General features: G+C 36.7%; 1 protein-coding gene across 1 annotated transcript; it reads right to left on the bottom strand.

Moving 5' to 3' along the window:
- Positions 1-11366: 11366 nt before the first annotated feature.
- Positions 11367-21171, bottom strand: LOC149157077 (benzyl alcohol O-benzoyltransferase-like). Its single transcript, XM_089444965.1, has 3 exons — positions 20964-21171; positions 20648-20835; positions 11367-11864 (listed from the first exon to the last, which is right to left on the bottom strand). The coding sequence occupies exons 1-3, from the start codon at positions 21169-21171 to the stop codon at positions 11367-11369; spliced, it is 894 nt and encodes a 297-aa protein (XP_089301091.1).
- Positions 21172-21483: the final 312 nt, after the last annotated feature.

The raw sequence follows: 21483 nt of genomic DNA, 5'->3' as shown, positions 1-21483 counted from the left end.
ATAGTACCTGCAGATTCCATCCAAAGATATCCCAAAACAACATCCATATTATCCATCTCTGAAGTATAAAAATCACCATGCAACACATACTTATCCATAGAAAGCTTCAAATCCTTATAAATTTGAACATCCTCATCATCAACCTATGTATTTTCAATTTGTTTTGCTGGAACTTGCAATTTGTTTGCCAAATTAACATTGATGAAATTATGCTTGCAACTAGGATTTATAGAAACAATGATTTTCTCCTTCTGAATCAATCCATGAACCTGCAATAAGGAGATACCAGCAGAAAATAACCCTTTAGGTTCCTTGGTTTTCTTCTTTCCTATAAAAATAAAATCTTTGCTAGGCTGTGTGTGTGTCTGTGTGAGCTTATCCACAAGATTAGCTTTACGGTCAAAGTGGTCCATAAGAGCTTTTGTGAATTTGTCCCAAGTCAAGGGCTTTCGATAGCAACGTTGATGCCCTTGCCACCATTGCAATCTTTCATTGTCCAAGTACATTGTTCCCACACTCAGTTGAGTCTCATCATCCATGATGTAATTCAATCTAAAACATTTCTCCATTTGTGCTAGCCATTTGGCTGGATGAGAGCCATCAAATGGATACAAGTCCCTCAAATTCAGATCTAGGCCCTTGACTATTCCTGTTCATACAATAATCCTTGACTATTCCTTGACATGGAGTCTCTAGCCTCTATATAGGCCTCATACATACAATACCATGGGTCATTACCATGGTTCCCTCATACCATCAACTAATACCATGGGCCCATTACATTATTATTAACTACTTGTGGTCCCTTACATGATATGGGTTAACCACCTTATTTATTACTATGGCCCATCCCATTATTACATTATTACCTTGGGTACCTCCCTTGGTACCCCATATTATCCCCCCTAGGTATATAACAGCCTGCAAGGGAGTATCAGAAGTACATGCCCAAGTTCACTGGTATAGAGGGAGTGACTGTTGAAGAGCACCTTGAGTCTTTTTATAGCTATGCTGATAACCTAGATATTAGTGAAGATGATGTGTGGATGAGAGTTTTTGTCCAGAGCCTTGATGGAGAGGGTAGAAAGTGGTTCAGAGAATTGACCTCTAGGTCTATAGCAGACATTGAAGCCTTACATGATGTATTTTTGAAGCATTGGGGGGATAAGAAGGACCTGCTTTATTATCATACTGAGTTTGGAAACCTCAAGAGAGAGAGTGGGGAATCATTGCCTGATTTTAATAAAAGATTTAACTGTATGTATAGTAAGATACCAGCTGAAGTAAAGCCTACCCCCACCTCTGCCAAACTCACCTATGCCAATGCTTTTGACTCTGATTTCTGCCTACTTTTAAGAGAAAGGAGATGTGCCACTCTAGCTGATATGCAAGACGCAACTTTAGAGGTTGAATCTAATATCATCGTTGCAGAAAAGCTCAAAGGTCATGCTAATTGGAGGAGGCAGAGAGGTGAGGCTTCTTCTTCCTCTGCTTCATCTTCAGAACCAAAGATAGACAAAATGACTAAAATGATAGAGTCATTGGCTGCTGAAATATCTAAGCTGAAGGTCTAGCAAAGCTCTGGGAAGGCAAGGCTTCCAAACGCATTTGCTCCAAGAAATCCAAATCCATTCAGAAGAGCAAATGAACAAATGCAAATCATTCAGGGGGGTAAAGAAGCAAATGAAGAACAAAAGGTTAAGGCTCCTTTTCAAAATGTAGTCATGGAGGAGGAGCGGTTTGAAGAAGAGCATGAAATTCATTGCATGGAAGATAAAGGCAGTGCTGCCTTTTTGACATTGGTTGCCTACAAAGAATCATTGCTACAAGACCAAACCAGTCAAAGGTGGAACAGAGAGGCTGTTCTATAGACTAATGAGTAGCAAAGATATAATCTAAGGTCAAAAGCAAACAATGTCAAGGAGAATCCTGCCCAAAAAGCTGCAAATAGAACCACAAAATATCAGACAGAAAAGACCAGCAGCTGATCCAGTCATCCTCAAAGCACCAGCTCAAGAGGTAAGAAGTCCTGATAAGTTTGCTTCCCCTTTTAGCTTTGAATCAGAAGTCCAGAAGTTAAAAATATCTATTCCTCTGATAGAACTTGCAAAGAGTGAAGTTTTTAGAAAGCATATTATTGATGCTCTTGAGCTGAAAGCCATACAAGCCCGCACCGACCATGTAAATTTGCAAGATGATAAGCCTGTAGTTGTGCTTAGCCCAATGAATGAACCTTCTGACAATAATTCTCCATCATTCTATGTCTCCTTGACCATTCATAATAAAACCCTCCATAGATTCCTGCTAGACACAGGGTCCAGCCACAATCTGATGCCTAAAGCGGTCATGGAAGAGTTAGGCCTTGATATCACTAGATCATATCATGATATATTCTCCTTTGATTTGAGAAAGGTGAAATGCCTGGGATTGATTATAGCAGATGTCCCTCCTAAGTTTGGCATGCTGCTGTCCAGAGGGTGGATTAAGAGACTAGGTGGGACATTACAGAATTATTTATCTTATGCCACTGTCCCAATTTTTGGAGGGGAAAGCAAGAGATTGTACAGAGAAGCACAGTTGGCCTACATCATTAGTGATGAGAAGAATCCTTCTAATCATCCCATTTATGCTGTGGACACTGATTTTGGAGCATGTATCCTCCAAATTGAAGAATACCAGAAGGCCTCTTTGCAGTTCAAGAAACCAATAGTCCAAGCCAAGGAAGAGAAAGGAAGTCAGGTTTGGGAAATGTTCTTTGATGGAGCATGTTCCAGGGAAACTGTAGGAACAGGGGTGGTGCTGATATCTGCAAAACAAGAAAGCACACATCTGTCTTTTAAGCTAGCTTTCCAAGTCACCAACATTATAGCAGAGTATGAGGCCCTGATACTGGGTCTTAACGTAGCCAAAGACAAGGGGATCAGAAACATAGAGGTGTTTGGAGATGCTGATCTTATCATTCAGCAAGTGAACAAAACTTTTCAAGCAAAGCACCCAAGGCTGAAAGCATATAGAGATGAGGTATGGAGACTCAAAGATTCTTTTGATAATTTTTGTATCTCATACATCCCTAGAGTCAGAAATCAGCTTTCTGATTCCCTTGCTGTGTCTGCTAGCATGTTTATCCCTCCCATGCCTCCCAGACTAGTTTACGAAGTTCAATTGAAATACAGACTACCCTTGCCTCATAATGTCCAGCATTGGAAAGTTTTTGAAGATGATGATGAAGTGAATAGGTTTCTGCAAGTCATTGATGAATTCTCTGAAATGCAAATTGATCAAGAGAATGAAGCCTTGGAAGAAAATTCCCAGTCCCATCTTAGAAACAAAATTGGTAAAGATAGCATTATCGAGCTTCCCAGCAATCATATACCTAAGGGTTTACTTCCTTTAGAAAAGTTGTTTGACCAGAATGATGTGCCTTATAAGGCTTCCAAAAAAGAAGACCAATCTACAGTCTGTAAGCATAATATAGGTAGTCCAGATCATCCAAGATATATAAATCTGTCCACCCATTTATCTGCTGCCCAAAGTTTTGAATATTGCAATTTAATGAGGCAATTTGCTGATGTTTTTGCCTAGGAATATAGTGACCTAAAAACTTATGACAAAAAGATCATCCAGCATAAAAACCCTTTAGAGAAAGACACAATTCCTTTTAAGCAGAAGCCGAGGCCCATAAATCCCTTGCTCCTTCCTCTAATTGAAAAGGAAATCAAGAAGCTACTGGCTGCCAAAATCATAGTCCTTCTCAGATATTCAAAATGGGTAGCCAATTTGTTAGTGGTAAGGAAGAAAAGTGGAGAAATCAGGCTCTGCGTTGATTTCAGAAACTTAAACAAATGCTCTAAGAAAGACAATTATCCTCTACCCAAGATGGACCATTTGCTACAGAAGGTCTTAGGAGCCAATGTAATGTCTTTCCTAGACGGATTTTCAGGGTATAATTAGGTTGCTATGCATCCAGATGACCAAGAGAAGACTGCATTCACCACTCCTTGGGGCACTTTCATGTATTCTAAGATGCCTTTTGGGTTGATGAATGCTGGAGCTACCTTTTAGAGAGCTATGGATATAGCATTTGTAGGAGAGAAGGATAAGATTGTCCTTATCTACCTAGATGATATCACAGTGTACTCCAGCAGCCATCATGACCATTTGCAGCATTTGAAGAAAGTGTTCTTGAAGTGCAGAAGGTTTGGGATTTCAGTCAATCCTAAAAAGTCACAGTTTTCTTTAGAAGAAGGCAAGCTGTTAGGGCATGTTGTTTCTGCAGCAGGTGTCAAAATTGACCCAGAAAGAGTAAGAGCAATACAAACTTTGTTTGTCCCAAGATCAAAGAAGGATATCTAGTCGTTTCTGGGCAAGATAAATTTTGTAAGGAGGTTTATCCCAAATTTTGTAGAACTTGTAAAGCACATCACCTCCATGTTGAAGAAGGGGTCAGAAATCAAATGGACTGATGTCACAAGAAGATCCTTTGAATCCATTAGGAAAGCTATTATGGAAGCTCCTACTTTAGTCAGCCCAGATTACAACAAGGAGTTCCATATATTTTCATTGCCTCTGATGACACCCTTGCAGTAGTTTTGATGCAAGCAGATGAGGAAGATTCAGAGCATCCAATGGCATTTTTCAGCAAAACCTTAAGGGATGCCAAGCTAAAGTATGATATCATCGAAAAACAAGCATATGCTCTGATCAAATCTTTGAAAGCTTTCAGGATTTACATTCTGCATTCCAAGATAATTGCGTATGTGCCCTCTACTTCAAAAAAGGATGCCCTAACGCAGCCTGATGCTGATGGAAGAAGGGCTAAATGGATTGCAAAGCTTATTGAATTTAACATAGAATTGAAGCCCACCAAGATTGTTAGGGGTCAGGGCCTTGCCAGATTAATAGCTGAAGAAAATTGCAGAACGTTGGATATAAATCTCAAAAGCACAATTTCATAAAATTGTGAGACAGAAGGAGAAACAGCTGAACCAGGGAAAGATCAGTCATTGGTAGAGAATTGTTGCACAAAAAATTGTCACTTTGACATTCTGCAATCAATATGAGTCTATCACCACTCATACCTTCCTCCTCTGCAAGTCTTAAACCTCAGTTCTTCGTATCAAGCCTTCAAAATAAGAGAAAGACCTTAAAAATCTCTAAAACTCTGGTTTCACACTTTCTCTTAGCATTACCTGTGGTGCTGCACCTATTGGTCATGTCCCCTGCGCACCTGACCACTCTGTATCTGTGTTATGGGTGCGAACCGCTGTAAAAGTTAAAAAGGTGCAAGTACATTACTAAAAACTCACTTTGAGTCATTTCTGGAAGCTTCTAGAGGGAATCTTGAGCTGGCAAGTTCGCTCCTTGAGGGTTCATGCATCCCATACCTTAAGGAGCTAACCCCTTGATGTGAGGAGCTTATCCCTTTGAAGGAGGACTATATCCCTTCAATGGTGGACCTGTAACCTCCATCCTTTGCACTATAAAATGAAGCATTGGGTTGGTTACTTGGGAGGTTGAAAGATGAATATTTTTTAGGGTAAATGCTGTTGGAACTTAGTCTTCCTAATTGAGCTTTTGAGAGGAGATATTACATACCTTTTGATCTCATTTGGAGGAGAGTGAGTCTTGTCAAAGTAAAGGAGATTCCTGTTTGGACCCTGGGAAGAGCTTGTACAACATCAAGGCACCAAGGTTGTAAAGTTCTTCTGTTTCAAAGTTAATAAAATCAAGTTTATTTTTCTCAATAAGCTGTGTTTAATGGTTTATTTTATGAGCTCCTTGATCTTCATAATGAACATGATTTGTTATATTAGCTATGCAGGTGTTCTTTGATGTGTGCTTGTTTGTGATTGTAGGTTCTTAAAAGGAAACTCTTTTGGAGGTATTGGAGCATGGCTACCACAAACTAGCGTTGGACTTAAGGTAGGGTCTAAAGCACTTCTTTAGTTTTTATTAATGAATCGCAATATGTTTAGAGAAAGATAGATTAGCTTGTCCTGATTGTTGCTAGATATCAGTTGATACTAGGGAGATCGGTCTTGTCTGCAAGAACGATTTATCTGGCCAACAAGAATATAGCTTCTTGTGATTGGTACTCTGCAATAGCTCAATTCTTGCTGAAGCTAGAAGTTCCTCCAAGCCTTAGTTCAAGCCAAGCCAGAACTATTAATCTGAGAGCAGCTAAATATTACATTCATGAAAACCTGCTCTACTGGAGGGACCCCTTTAGAATTCTTCTGAGATGTCTGGACAAAGAACAATCAATGGAGGTTATGCAACAGTTTCATTCCAACATATGTGGAGGGCATCATTATTGGAAAACTACAGCCCACAAAATTCTTAGAGCTGGGTACTATTGGCCCACCTTATTTTCTAATGTCTTTTCATTTGTTAAATCTTGTGACAGGTGCCAAATATTTGAAGGGAAGCAGCAATTGAAGTCCCTGCCCATAAAAACCATACATGGTAGTGGCCCTTTTCAGTAGTGAGACTTGGATTTCATTGGACAAATCAATCCACATTCCAATAGCCAGCACAGATGGATCTTAGTGGCCACAGATTACTTCACTAAGTGGATTGAAATGATCCTTACCAGAAACGTTGATCATTAGGTGGTCACGAGGTTCTTGATAGAGAATATCTTCATTAGGTTTGGTTGTCCACATAAATTAATTACAAACAATGCAGCAGCCTTCAGGGCAAAAGAACTAGCGGACATGTGTGACTCAATGGGCATCAAGCTAGTTCATTCCACCTCATACTACCTCAAGGAAATGGTCTAGCAGAATCCTCCAACAAAAGCCTGATAAGAATAATTAAAAAGCTGTTGGAAGACAACAAAAAGAATTGGGATTCTAAGCTCAAGTATGCACTTTGGGCTAACAGAGTGACCACCAACAAATCCACGGGGAATTCTCCATTCAAACTGGTATATGGCACTAAGGCTGTATTCCCAATTCAATTAACCCTCGCTGTGGCAAAGTTCTTGCAAGAAGGGCAGAATGAGGAGGAGGACCTGACAAAAAGGATCACTGATTTAACTGAGGTATATCAAATCAAAGAACAACTGGTTGAAAAGTCCCTAGCACATCAAAAGAAAATCAAGGAAACCTTTGACAAGAGGGCAAAAACAGATGATTTTTAGGTTGGAGACTTGGTTCTTAAGTGGAATGCACTGAAAGAGAAAAAGGGCAGCCATGGGAAGTTTTATGCTTTATGGACAGGGCCTTTTATCATTTCTTAGATCCAAGGAAACAACACTTTCATACTACAAAGTATGGAAGGGGAGACAGTTTTTGATTGCCCAGTTAATGGGCAACTTTTGAAAAAATATGTTGTTTAAGGTTTTCAGGCCTTAAAGTCATAAATATATCATTTTTATTAGTTTAGTGTAGACTCAATTAGACTCCATGCCCAATGGAACACTAGGGAGAGCGACTACCGTTGAATCGGTCATGCGGCAATCGACGACTACAATTAAAGGTGGTGATGGATTATTGGAGCGCGGGGTCATGTGAATACGGACTTACGGGGCTTAAGATTTGCACTCGGGACTAGGAGAAACAAGGGTTTATGTCAGGTTTTGGAGTAAAAACAGAGATAGCGAGGTTAAGAGAGAGAGTAAGAAAAATGAAGGAGAAGAAAGAAGATGGTTGTTGCGAGTTTTCTTTTGAGCACAAACAATACAGCCCAGCTTATATTTGATCCTCAAAATGTCAAAATATGTAGCAGAGCTAACAGGACAATTGATAAAGAAAAATTATAGAGTGTTCTTCAAGAATAATGAGTGTAATATCATTGACAAATATCCAAGTAAGCCGCTGATAGCAAGAGTAGAAATGACAAAGAATAGGATGTTTCCGCTTATAATGAGAAATGAATTGACTCCATCCTTGAATGCTTACAAAACTAAGAATTTCGACGAGTCATGGTTATGGCATTTGAGATATGGTCATTTATATTTTGGTGGTCTAGATTTGCTGCAAAAGAAACATATGGTGAAACGGTTACCTAGTATTCAAAAATTGACGAGCTCATGTGAAAGTTGTATACTTGCAAAACATCATAGACATAAATTTGTTTCTGGAATTTCGTACAGGGCAAGAGGTCCATTGGAGATTGTTCACATAGATTTATGTGGATCAATGCAAACACCTTCTTTGGCTGGTAATGTTTAATTTCTTACTTTTACTGATGACTACAGTCGAAAAACATGGATTTATCTTCTGAAATAGAAAACTGAAGCATTTTCTATATTTAAAAGATTTAAAGCAATAGTTGAAAAGGAAAGTAGAAATCATATTAAAATTTTGAGATCAGATAGAGGTGGTGAATATATGCTAACATAATTTCATTGAGTTTTGTCAATCACATGGAATCAAGAGGCAGTTTACTGCACGTTATACTCCACAGCAAAATGGAATAGTTGAAAGGAAGAATCGAACTATTATGAATATGGCTCGAAGTATGTTGAAGGAGAAGCATCTACCAAATGAATATTGGGGAGAAGCAATAACTTGTGCTGTTTATATTATTAACAAAAGTCCGACTAAGAGCGTGAAGGATTGAGTTCCCGAAGAAGCATGGAATGGTAAGAGTTGTCATATATCTCATTTAAGAATTTTTGGTTGCATTTCTTATGCACATGTTCCTAAAGAATTGAGAAAGAAGTTAGATGATAGAAGTGAGAAATGTATATTTATTGGATACAGTGATGAGTCTAAAGCATATAGACTTTATAATCCCATCACCAAGAAATATATTATCAGTAGAGATGTTGAGTTCAAGGAAGAAGAAGCTTGGGATGGAAGGATAGATAAATCTATTGCACAGACAACTGTATTATCTCATGGATATGATAATGAAGATGAGCAAGAAGCACAGGGTGGACAACCAATTCCATATACACCTGCTCCAAGCATGCCAGTAAGCCGATCACCAAGAGTTATTCCATTACAATTCAAAACACTAAGAAATCATGAACATGGTGAACCATCAGGTTATGGTGGACAACAAACAACCGGATCAGAGGTAAGTAATGATTCTAATCCTATAATAGCTACATTGAAGAATAGAATTAAAGATCAGAAGACTAGAAGTTTAACAGAATTGTATGAGCAGAATGATGAAATAGATCAAGGTTCAAATTTTGCATTACTTGCATATGATCCAGTAAATTTTGATGAAGCTATGAAATAAAAAGTTTGGATAAAAGCCATGGATGAAGAAATTGATGCTATAGAAAGAAATAATACTTGCAAACTTGTAAATTTTCCTAAAGGTAAAAATACTATAGGTGTTAAATGGATATACAAAACTAAAGTGAATGTTGAAGGTGAAATTGAAAAGCATCAAGCAAGACTTGTAGCTCAGGGATTTAGTCAACAACCTGGTATTGATTATAATAAAAATTTTGCACCTATAGCTAGACTTGACACAGTGAGAATGGTATTAGCTATAGCTGCACAAAATAAATGGAAAATATATCAGATGGATGTTAAGTCTGCATTTTTGAATGGTTTTCTAGAAGAAGAGGTTTATGTGAAACAACCTCGTGGATATGAAATTGATGGTCAAGAAGATAAAGTTTACAAATTAAAGAAAGCATTATATGGATTGAAACAAGCACCCCGAGTATGGTATAGTAGAATTGATGAATATCTGAACACCAATGGATTCATCAGGAGTCCAAGTGAGCCAACTTTGTATACAAAAGTAAACGAGAATGGTAAAATTTTGATTGTGTGCTTGTATGTTGATGATTTGATTTTCACTGGAGATCTCTCAATAGATGATTTTAAGACGAAGATGAAAAGAGAATTTGATATGACTGATTTAGGCCTAATGAAATATTTTCTTGGTATTGAAGTAACTCAATCTGAAGATGGTATTTTCATTTGTCAATTTAAGTATGCAAAGGATATATTGAAAACATTCAGGGTGCAAAATTGTAAGTCAGTTGTAACCCCAATTGCAATTGGTACAAAACTCAGTAAGGATGATCATGGTTCAGATACTGATCTAACCTTGTTTAAACAATTGGTTGGAAGTCTTATGTAGTTGACTGCAACAAGACCCGATATAATGTTTGGTGTAAGTTTAATTTCCAGATTCATGGAGTCTCCGAAGAGTACGCATTGGCTAGTTGGAAAAAGGATTTTAAGATATGTTGCTGGAACAAGAAATTATGGTATCCTGTATGCATCTGATTTAAATTTTAAACTAACTGGATATACATATAGTGATTTTGCAGGCAATATTGATGACAGGAGGAGCACATTTGGGTATGTGTTCAGTTTTGGTTCAGGTGCAGTTTCATGGGCATCAGTGAAGCAATCCATTGTGACTCTATCATCAGCTGAAGCAGAGTATGTTGCAGCCACGACAGCAGCATGCCAAACTGTTTGGATGAGAAGAATTTTGAAAGAGTTGTTGCATGAACAGAGAGAACCCACTCATATTTTTTGTGACAACAAATCTGCTATTGCATTATCAAGAAATCATGTTTTCCATAAGAAAAGTAAACATATTGATACGAGGTATCATTTCATTTGAGAATTAGTAAGAAATAATGAAATATATATGGAGTTCTGCAGATCAGAAGACCAATTTGCAGACATATTTACAAAACCCTTGGGAAAAGAACTGTTTGAAACTCACACGGAAAACATAGGGGTATGCATCATGTAAGGACATTTTGATGTAATAGCAAAGTTTTGTTTTTTCATTTTTGTGAAATAATTAAGGGGGAGAATGTAAAAATAATTATTTCACGACAGCCACAGTCTTGGCTCTTCTTGCCACCGCTTTGGCTCTTCATTATTCTTCAGGAGGTTAGCACCGCCTCCAGAACAAAAGGGCAGCACCGCTTCGAACATGAATATTTTGATTGCTGTAACCAACAATAATTTTGGTATAAATACATATGCTTAGCTGAGAAAGAGAATGCACTCCCTGTTTTTTGGTTGTGTAATTTCTTTGATTCTGTAATAAAACAGTTGTAACTGCTGTTATCTGAATTTATGTATTCCTATTTCTTTCATTTTACACTTCATGCGATTTCAATAATTGTAATTTCATAAAAACTTAATCATTATGTCAATATTGTAAACTAAGCATAGAATTGGTCCAAACGCCCAAAAACTCATTTTATAATTGTTACTATAATTTTATTATAGTAACAATCAACATCTACACCAACGGGTTTATCGAGTGGACGCCCATTCAACTCCGCCAGATTCCGCCAGATTATTGACAGATCGCAAGTGTTCTTCCGTCAGCCTTCGTTTCCCTTCGTTGATCAATTCCATGGCGAAGGACAATTTGTTGAGTGAGATCCCTGGATTTTGTCATAGCGTACGCGGTGGCTACCAGAGTCCCATAGTAGCCCCGTGGAAGAGGTGGCCGAATTCGAGAACGGCGTAGTAGGGAAATATAATTGTTGAAACCTGGTCGCCAGGAATACCCGGAGCTTTTTCTCTGGAGCGCCAGACGCAGACCGATATTAATTCGAAAGGGGTGGGATGCTTCAACCCTTCTGCCTGCCTTCTTAAAGCTGCAATTTCCTTTGAACCAAAATAAAATGATTTTGATCTCATTTCCTCTCCTACTGCCGCCACTTGCATCATTGATTCTTCATATTTTTTCATAAAATCATAATATTCACGGACCCTGGGGTGATTCCCCATTGGCTTCTCTCTCGGTCGAAGCATTTCTCTGCTCCAAACTGGAGGAACCGTTGGGCTTGACGCGCCTCTCGCTATTTCACCCAGAGCCTTCACAAATTGGGTGATTCCAACACCATCGGTCACAGAGTGGCAGAAACTCAAACCTAATATGAAGCCTCCGCATTTCAAGCGCGTTACCTGAGGGTAAAAGCACCCATTAACACAGCTCAAACTTATTAATTCGTCTACAGAATTGCGATACTAAGTAACCCACTTCAACAAACTCAGAATGTCATTCCATGCTATGTAATAATGTATGCTAATGCCATCAGGCGATATGGCATTCAAATTATTAACAGTCACAACATGCCATTGCTTTGGTAATAAATATGGGCATCTTTATCTGATTGTTGATTTTTGAAATATTTAGTAATAAGATAGACATGGCCCTGTCATGTCAATTATGTTCATGTATTTTTAATTGTCAAATATTCGACAAATCAGTAATAGAAATAAACTCAACTCATGCTCATCTCTTTTTAATTGCCAAATATTCAAAAAATCAACCATAAATGAACCATAGAGATAAACTCAGAGCTAAATATCTACTCTCAAAAATACAAATGCAATGTGGCTAGGCCTAGAATTTGACTTTCCCATACTTATTTTTGCATTTTGAACGTATTCAGTATTTGACCGTAGGGAAAATTTTGAATCGTAAAAGATGACTAGTGAAAAAAATTGAAAGAGTCGTTTGACTTTTAGTATTTAATTGCTCGTCATAAATTTAACCGAGTTTAGATCTATTGTTGAATTTCCGAGTATTTAGTAATCAGATGGACATAAATTTAATGAATAATTGATTTAGACAGACAGATTAATTTAAACAATCTACTTGGTTGCCAGACTGGAAACATGCCTATTTTTTTATCACCATTCTTTTGTAAATCTATTGTAAATGAAATTTTTATAAACACAAAAAAAAATCACAAAAATTAGAATAATATTCACTAATTAAATACCATTAACATATCTTTCATATATTAAAAAAAGAACAGAAGTGTTATGGGGTTAAACCATCGACTATTATGCTTTTCTTCCGAGTACGTACTACTGGGCAGCGCAAACTTATGTAAAATGTAAAGAAATATGCTTTTCTTTTTAGTACCTACTACTTGCCAGCACAAACATATATAAAATGTTAAGAAATAGGTGCAAAAAAACCACAAATGGCCATCATCAAATTTACACTAAAAATCCAAACCTAAATATAACCCTACTATGTTCTCTCCCCAGTAACATACACTCATTTTGATCCAATCTTCAAAAAGTCTTCTGAATTACAAATCTTCTTCGCTCTAAAAAATTAATAAAGTTTGCAGCTCAAGATTTGAGAGGCCAAATCTCGATGTTGACATTGAACCTTGACCTGAATATGGTTCAGGACAGATAGATATCTCATACTGGTTTTGACCTTTAGGTATGGGTAGATGTTTACTGTTGATAAAAGTTTGTAGCTAGAGATTTGATCTTGGCATTGAGTATTGACCTGTATGTAGTTCAGGTTAGGTATATATTTCATATTGGTGTTAGGTACAGGTAGAGGGTAGAGTGGTAGAGGTAAATATATAGTAAATAATTGATATTAATTTATTTTTAAATATATTTTATATTTAAAAAATAATTATAAAGTTAAAATATTTTAGTTCTAATAGTTTTGTGAACAATTTATTTCATAATAAAATTATTAATTATCAAGAAATCTCATTACTAAATTATAATAATTTAATTAAAAATTATAAAAAAATAGATTTAATTAAAAATTATAAAAAATAATTCAATTATGATTTTATGAAAATTGTTATTATTATTAGATTTAAGATTTTTGTAATTCATAATGTAGATATCAGTCTTTAGGATTAATCACATCTTTAGGATTGGGTCAAAAATTTGAGATCCTTATTATTATCATTAAACATAAAAAATATATATATAAATGTACATTTTAAAAAATAGATATGTAACAAAGTACTCTTATTTTATCACAAATTTTTTATATTAAAATATGTTTTATTATAATATTAATAGTCAATAACATGACATATTAATACTAAATGTCTAAAAATCATAACTATGTTTAAATTAAAAAATGCTTATATAATAATTTTTTAATTAATGAATTTAATTAAAAATTAAAATTACATTGCTAGAAATAATTATTTTTAAATAAAAATTCCAAATTTTGATTTTTAAAATAAAAATTTCAAACTCTAATTTTAAAATATTTTCTAAAATTACATATAACTATTCCAACTATCCATATGAACAAAATTATAAAAATCCTATTCTAAAATAAACACATTTACATATTATATTTCTACTATTTCCACCCTCCACCTAGTACTAATAAACACATTTACATATTATATTTCTACCATCCATCTGGTTATACCTAGTACTAATGAACACATTTACATATTATATTTCTACAGTCCATGTGGTTATAGGTAAAATTATAAAATCCTCTCCAAAATAAGCACCTTTTCATTCATCAGTGGTAATCAGCAGCATTATCCAAATTGCACATTATTCATATACAGTATCTTAATCTCCATTACTGATTTGTTGAATATTTGATAATCTAATTACCAAATATTGAACGAATTAGCAATAGAGATAAGCTCAGAGCTCTAGGGTGAAATGTAAAATTCTAAACTCTTGTGAAATATAAAATTCTAAACTCTGGGACAATCGATCTAAAATCACAATTACGTGAAATAGAAGAAGTGGAGAGTCTGTGATGGGCTTGGATATTGGAACGTAATTTATAAAGTCAACAGCACGAGGGAGGGCTGGAGAGAGAACTCCTCAGTCTTCCAATGCAATATATGCATCCGCTTCTATGAAAAGAGACTCTCACCAGTGCAGTCCATGATGAGCTTACCCTTATCATCTACTTCTCTTACTCTTCCTGCAAAAGTGTTGGGAATTTTTTGGTAAATTCCAAAACAAAATCATTGAACAGAAAAACAATGCTCTGTTTTTGTCACATGATCTTTAACACATGGAAGCTTAAAATAGATTGCTGGAGAAGCTCAGAGTTTTTCACACACATAAAAATTTTATATTCATTAATAAACTGTCTAATACAAATTTCATCCTCTTAACAGAGGGATTCACCAAGAACTTCCAAAAAAAATTTACTCTGTACACTACTGTGTGTAAAAATTTCTTTTACATTTACTGTTGTAAAAAAAAATTCTTCAATACATATGCTGGAGCACATTACATTTCATTTTCAACAAAAAAAAATTCCTTTCAACAAAAGGACATGATATATTTACGCTCCTGCGTATTGCATATTCCCCTTCGTTTTTCCAACGAACAACACTGCTGTGTGTATATTTTTCTATGTGCTCTGCTTCCCTTACATTACAATGCATATACAACACATAATAAAAAAAAACATTACATGTTTTTTACCTATGCTATACTCACGTGAGAATAAAAAAACAATATAATTAAAACTTCTACCTACTATCTACCAATCACAATTAAATTTCATTTAATTTCTTTGCTGACAGAACCGGCGGTCAAAACACAAACTTTCACTTCACGTTAAGAAATAAATGCTGCAGGTTTGTTGCTGTACATCAACCGTTGATCTACCCTCAAAAAATCGGACGGCTGTGGTTAATTCCTCGGGAGGCCCTTTTAATCGAACTTTACCGGCCGGGGGATTGGTGGTTTTGAAACCGTACTATGGACACACGTCGGCTGGTCGGTGTGATCGGAGCCTCCCCACGAAATACCACTCAGCGTGAAAGGTGGTGCGGGGAAAATACCGGCGGTTTTGTGGAATTAAATGCACGCAGATGAAATTACAGTTTCAACACTCCCCTTTAATTTCAACTGCTGGGTTATCAGTCATACCCAGACATTTCCTCAAAAATTCAAACATTTTCTGTCCCAAAGGTTTGGTCAAAATGTCTGCAACCTGCTCCTGAGTCCTGCAATGTTCTAAGACAATTTCTCCACTGTTTACCAATTCCCTGATGTAATGAAACTTTGTGTCAATGTGTTTCGTTCTCTTATAAAACACAACATTCTTGAATAATGCAATAGCTTAGCTATTGTCACAAAAAATCACAGTTCCTTTTGTTTGCTTTTGGCATAAACTACTTAACATTCTTCTCATCCAAACTGCTTGACATGCTGCTGTTGTAGCTGCCACATATTCTGCCTCTACTGTAGACAATGCTACAATAAGCTGTTTCTTAGAAGCCCATGAAATGGCTCCTGAACCCATGTGAAAGACATAACCGGATGTGCTTTTCCGATCATCTACACTTCCAGCCCAATCACTATCAGTGTATCCAATTAAATCTGAACATTCTGAGACAGTATATAAAATGCCAAATCTTTTAGTACCTTTAACATACCTCAAAATTCTTTTTTCTGCCTGTCAATGTGCTTCTTTTGGCCTCTCCATGAATCTGGAAGTTAAACTAACAGCAAACATTATATCTGGCCCAGTTGCAGTCAAATACATTAGGCTGCCAACTATGTTCTTATACAAGCTAGGATCAAAATCCTTGCTGCTGTCCTCTTTGCTGAGTTTTAATCCCATCACTGTGGGAGTGATCGTTGCTTTGCTGTCCTGCATATTAAATCTTTTCAACACTTCATTAACATATTTTGCTTGTGAAATAAAAATCCCATTTTCATTTTGATCTAATTCTATTCCTAAGAAGTATCTCAGCAAACCCATGTCAGTGATTTCAAATTCTTCTTTCATGACTGTTTTGAAGTTTTCAATGAAATGATCATCATTACCTGTGAAAATAACATCATCAACATATAACACAACAATTAGCATTTTACCATCCTTTTCTTTGATGTAGAGAGTGGGTTCTCCCTCACACTTCTCAAATCCATTTTCCAGTAGATAGGAATCTATCCTATTATACCATGCTCTTGGTGCTTGCTTCAGCCCATAAAGAGTTTTTTTCAATCTGCACACTTTGTGCTCTTGGGCTTTCTTTTCATAGCCTAGAAGTTGTTCAATGTAAACCTCTTCCATTAACACTCCATTTAGGAATGCTGACTTCAGGTCCATTTGGTAAACTTTCCACTTGCTTTGTGCTGCCATGGACAGCACTGCTCTCACTGTTTCCATTCTTGCAACTGGTGCAAAAGTTTCCTCATAGTCTCTCCCATACTGCTGCTTGTATCCTTTAACAACCAGTCTTGCCTTGTGTCTTTCTATTTTGCCTTCAGCATTGCTCTTGGTCTTGTAGACCCATTTGACTCCAATGACTTCTTTTCCTTTTGGTAGTTCAACTAAATCCCATGTCTTGTTTCTTTCTATGGCATTGATCTCCTCATCCATAGCTTCTATCCATTTCTTATCCTTAATTGTTTCTTCGAAATGCACAGGGTCATCAACATGACAATATAATGCAAACAAAGAATTCATTCCTTCATTTGCTGTCTCTTGTTCATAAATGTCATTTAAATTTCTGAACTTCTTACCTCTTTCATTTGGTGTACAAGTGCTTGAAGAAGCACTTGAATTTTCTCCTTGTGGTGTGCTTGTAGAAGCACTTTCATTTCTCCTCAAGGGTGTCTATTACTGTCTTTGTGTTGGCGCTGCTGTTTGGGGATGTATTTCAACCATCTCCTTATCATTTTCATCATGAGACAAACAATATTTAACATTCACTGTTTTCTCTATACTTCCATCCCAAGCTTCCTCCTCAATGAATTGAACATCTCTGCTCACAAAAAACTTCTTGGTAGATGGGATATACAACCTGTAAGCTTTGGATTCCTCACTGTATCCAATGAAAATACATTTCTCCCCTTTGCTGTCCAACTTCCTCCTTAGCTGATCTGGAATGTGTGCATAAGCCACCAAAAACTTTCATGTGGGTGACTCCTTGCTTTCTCCCACTCCATGCTTCTTCTGGCACTCTGTTCATGACTGCTTTTGTTGGGCACCTATTCAAAATGTACGCTGCACAATGTACAGCTTCAGCCCAATAATCATTTGGCAAATGCTTTGCCTTTAACATGCTCCTCGCCATATCCATGATTGTCCTATTCTTCCTTTCAGCAACTCCATTTTGCTGCGAGGTGTACCTAGCTATAAACTATTTATGAATTCCATTTTCTCTACAAAACCGGAGGAATTCCTCGGAGATATACACACCTCCTCTGTCAGTTCTTAGAACTTTGATATGCAGCCCGCTTTGATTTTCTACAAGTGCCTTGAAATTTCGAATTTTTTCAAACAATTCACTTTTGTTCTTCAGGAAATGAACCCAAGTTTTTCTGGTAAAATCATCAATGAATGTTAGAAAATATTGGCTGCCTGCAAGTGATGGAGTTTGCATCGGTCCACATAAATCTGAGTGAACAATCTCTAAGGGTGCTTTTGCCCTTATGCTTTTCCCTGATGGAAAACTTTCTCTGTGTTGTTTCCCAAAGATACAACCTTCACAAAGGCTGTCTGGTTTATCTATCAATGGTAATCCTCTTACCATTCATTTTCTACTCAACAAGTTAAGACCTCCAAAGTTGAGATGCCCAAATCTCAAGTGCCACAACCAATTTTCATCTGTTGGTACGCTTTGGAAAGCCTCTTGAGTAACTGCTGCAATTACTTCTTTGTTTTTCAAATCTGCCTTTATTCTGAGAGGGAACATCTTGTTCCTCGTCATCTTCACTTCAGCAATACATCGTTTGCTGGGTGCTCTATCCATGATGGTGCATACATCATTCTCAAAGAAAACATTGTAACCCTTTTGAACAAGTTGTCCAATACTTAAGAGGTTACACTTCATTCCAGGAACATAATAGACATCTGCTATGGTTTTCTTTTCACCTTTCTTTGTAAATATCTTAACTTCTCATTTTCCCACAACAAAAACTTTACTATCAGTCCCAAGTGTGACTTGTGATTTCACACTCTGATCTAAAGCAGAAAACAGGGCTATGTTTCCTGTCATATGGTTACTACAACCGGAATCTAGAAACCATATATCTTCACTGTTTGTTTCAGCCATATTACAAGCTAACAACACATTATCTTGGCTGATATTTTCTCTAGTGATATTTGCACTAGATCTATTACTCATATCATGCTGCTTCTTCCTACATTCATTTGCATAATGCCCATATTTTTTACAATATTAACATTGGACATTGGATTTTTCATACCTTTGTCTTTGAGCATGATATTGTCCACTTTGTTGGCTGCTGCCTTGGCCTTGGTTCTGATTTGGATTGATGCCTCTTCCTTGAGCATTTGCTGGACTGTTTCTTCCACTTCTGTTTTGGCTTCTGCCTCTTCCTCTCTTGTTTCCTCTGCCTTGACCTCTTCCTCTTTTAAAGGACATCTGGATCTTAAAGGCTTGTTCTAGAGATGAGTTTTCATTTCTACTCAATCTCTGCTCATGTGTTATCAGTGATGCATGTAGTTCATCAACTGAAAAATTTGTGAGATCCTTTGTCTCTTCTATGGTGGTGACAATCACATCGAACTTTGAAGGTAGGACCCTCAACAGTTTCTCCACAATCCTCATTTCTTCAAGAATTTCTCCATGAGATCTTATTTGTGTGACCAGACCAATCACATGTGTGAAGAATGAGTCAATATTGTCTGACTCCTTCATGCACAGATTCTCAAAATCTCTCCTCAGCAACTGTAGTTTTGTTGTCTTCACTTTCTCCATGCCTTGATAGGCTGTCTTGAGAGTTTGTCATGCTTCTTTGGATGTCTTGGCTGCTGCTATCCTTGGAAACACACTCTCATGCACTGCTTAATACAAAAATACAAGGGCTTTTGAATCATTCTTCTTATTGCTCTTCAACAGATCTTTCTCTACCTGAGTTAATCTATTAAACTCATCTTCATCTCTTGGTTCTTCAAACCCATATTCAACAAGTTTCCATAAATCTTGTGAGGCAAACACAGCTCTCATAGTTATTGCCCAATAGTCATAGTTTTTCCCATTAAACTGTTGCAGTTGAGTATTAAAAATACCCATGCTAGTGCTGGTGCTGGAGCCAGCTATTCTTGCACAAGTTCTACTTATAAACATTCTTGCACTCTCAGCTATGCTTCAAATACTTCATTGTGTATTTAAAAATCAAAGAGTGTCTTCAAGAGCAACACAAAAAAAACTTTGAGAAATACCTGGATCCTTTCTTGACTGAGAAGTTGTTGCAGCAAGAAGTCTTTCCTTCAGCTTCTTTGACACCTTCAAAGAGCCTGGACAAGCTCTGATACCACCGTTGGGAATTTTCTGGTAAATTCCAAAACAAAATCACTGAACAGAGAAACAATGCTCTGTTTTTGCCATAGGATCTTTAACATAGGGAAGCTTAAAATAGATTGCTGGAGAAGCTCAGAGTTTTTCACACACATAAAAACTTTATATTCATTAATAAATTGCCTGATACAAATTTCATCCTCTTAACAAAGGGATTCACCAAGAACTTCAAAAAAAAAAAATTACTGTCTCTTTTAGAAATTTTACACTACCGTGTGTTAAAATTTCTTTACATTTACTGCTGTAAAAAAAAATTCTTTAATACATATACTGAAGCGCATTACATTTTATTTTCAACCAAAAAAAATTCATTTCAACAAAAAGACCTGATATATTTAAGCTGCTGCGTATTACATATTCCCCTTCGTTTTTCCAACAAACAACACTCCTCTGTGTATATTTTTCTATGCCCTCTGCTTTCCTTACATTACAATGCATATACAACACAATAAAAAAAACATTACATGTTTTTTACATATACTATATTCATGTGAGAAAAAAAACAATATAATTAAAATTTCTACCTACTATTTACCAATCACAATTAAATTTCATTTAATTTCTTAGCTGACAGAATCGGCGGTCAAAACACAAACTTTCACTTCACATTAAGAAATAAATGCTGCAGGTTTGTTGTTGTACATCAACGGTTGATCTGCCCTCAAAAAGTCGGACTGCTGTGGTTAATTCCCCGGGAGGCCCTTTTAATCGAACTTTACCAGCTGAGGGATTGGTGGTTTTGAAACCGTACTGTGGACACTCGTTGGCCGCTAGGTGTGATCGGAGCCTCCCCACAAAATACCACTCAGCGTGAAAGGTGGTGCAAATACCTGCGGTTTTGTGGAATTAAGTGGGCGCAGGTGAAATTACAGTTTCAACAAAAAGGATAATAATGCCTCTTTAATACTAGGGACTGGATCCTCATTCTTCATGGAGGAGGCCTTGTAGTGTGATCGACAAAACAAAAGTATATTGACATGAATTCTTAATCCGAATTGATCATCAATGTTGGTAAGATACAGAGAATCGCTGGGAGTAGGGCGGTTAGGGGTAACGAGGAGAGGTGGCCTTTTGGTGACTTTGAAGTTGCAGAGAGCACTAGGTTTTGAGAACATTAGTACACGAGAATGGCCCAGAGGAGCCAATCCAAATCCCATAGCTGCCATATAAACACAACACGAGTAGATACTGCCAACAAGCTAAGCCGATAAAATTTATGAAACACACAGAGGAATTCCTGATGGGTAATTTGCTATGCGGAGGATGTCAAATTTATAGAAGTTTTCATGTTTCCATGAGCGGAGTAGGAATCACTTTAAATTTTATAAAATCTGTATACCAAAATTAATCTCAGGAAATCTGCATCATTATTTATCACTGCCACGATTTACAGCACAAGGACACATACTGAGCAACACCCTCCATTCCAACCAGTCAGTCAAGGATCTCATGGATGATATCACGTTGCTGTTCTTGTT

Source organism: Pinus tabuliformis, chromosome 9 (genome assembly GCF_031772625.1).
Source record: "Pinus tabuliformis cultivar Carrire ecotype Pingquan chromosome 9, CPIR1, whole genome shotgun sequence".
Classification (NCBI taxonomy): Eukaryota; Viridiplantae; Streptophyta; class Pinopsida; order Pinales; family Pinaceae; genus Pinus; species Pinus tabuliformis.
The sequence above is the reverse complement of the archived record's forward strand: the minus strand, read 5'-3'. Positions and strand labels throughout refer to the sequence as shown.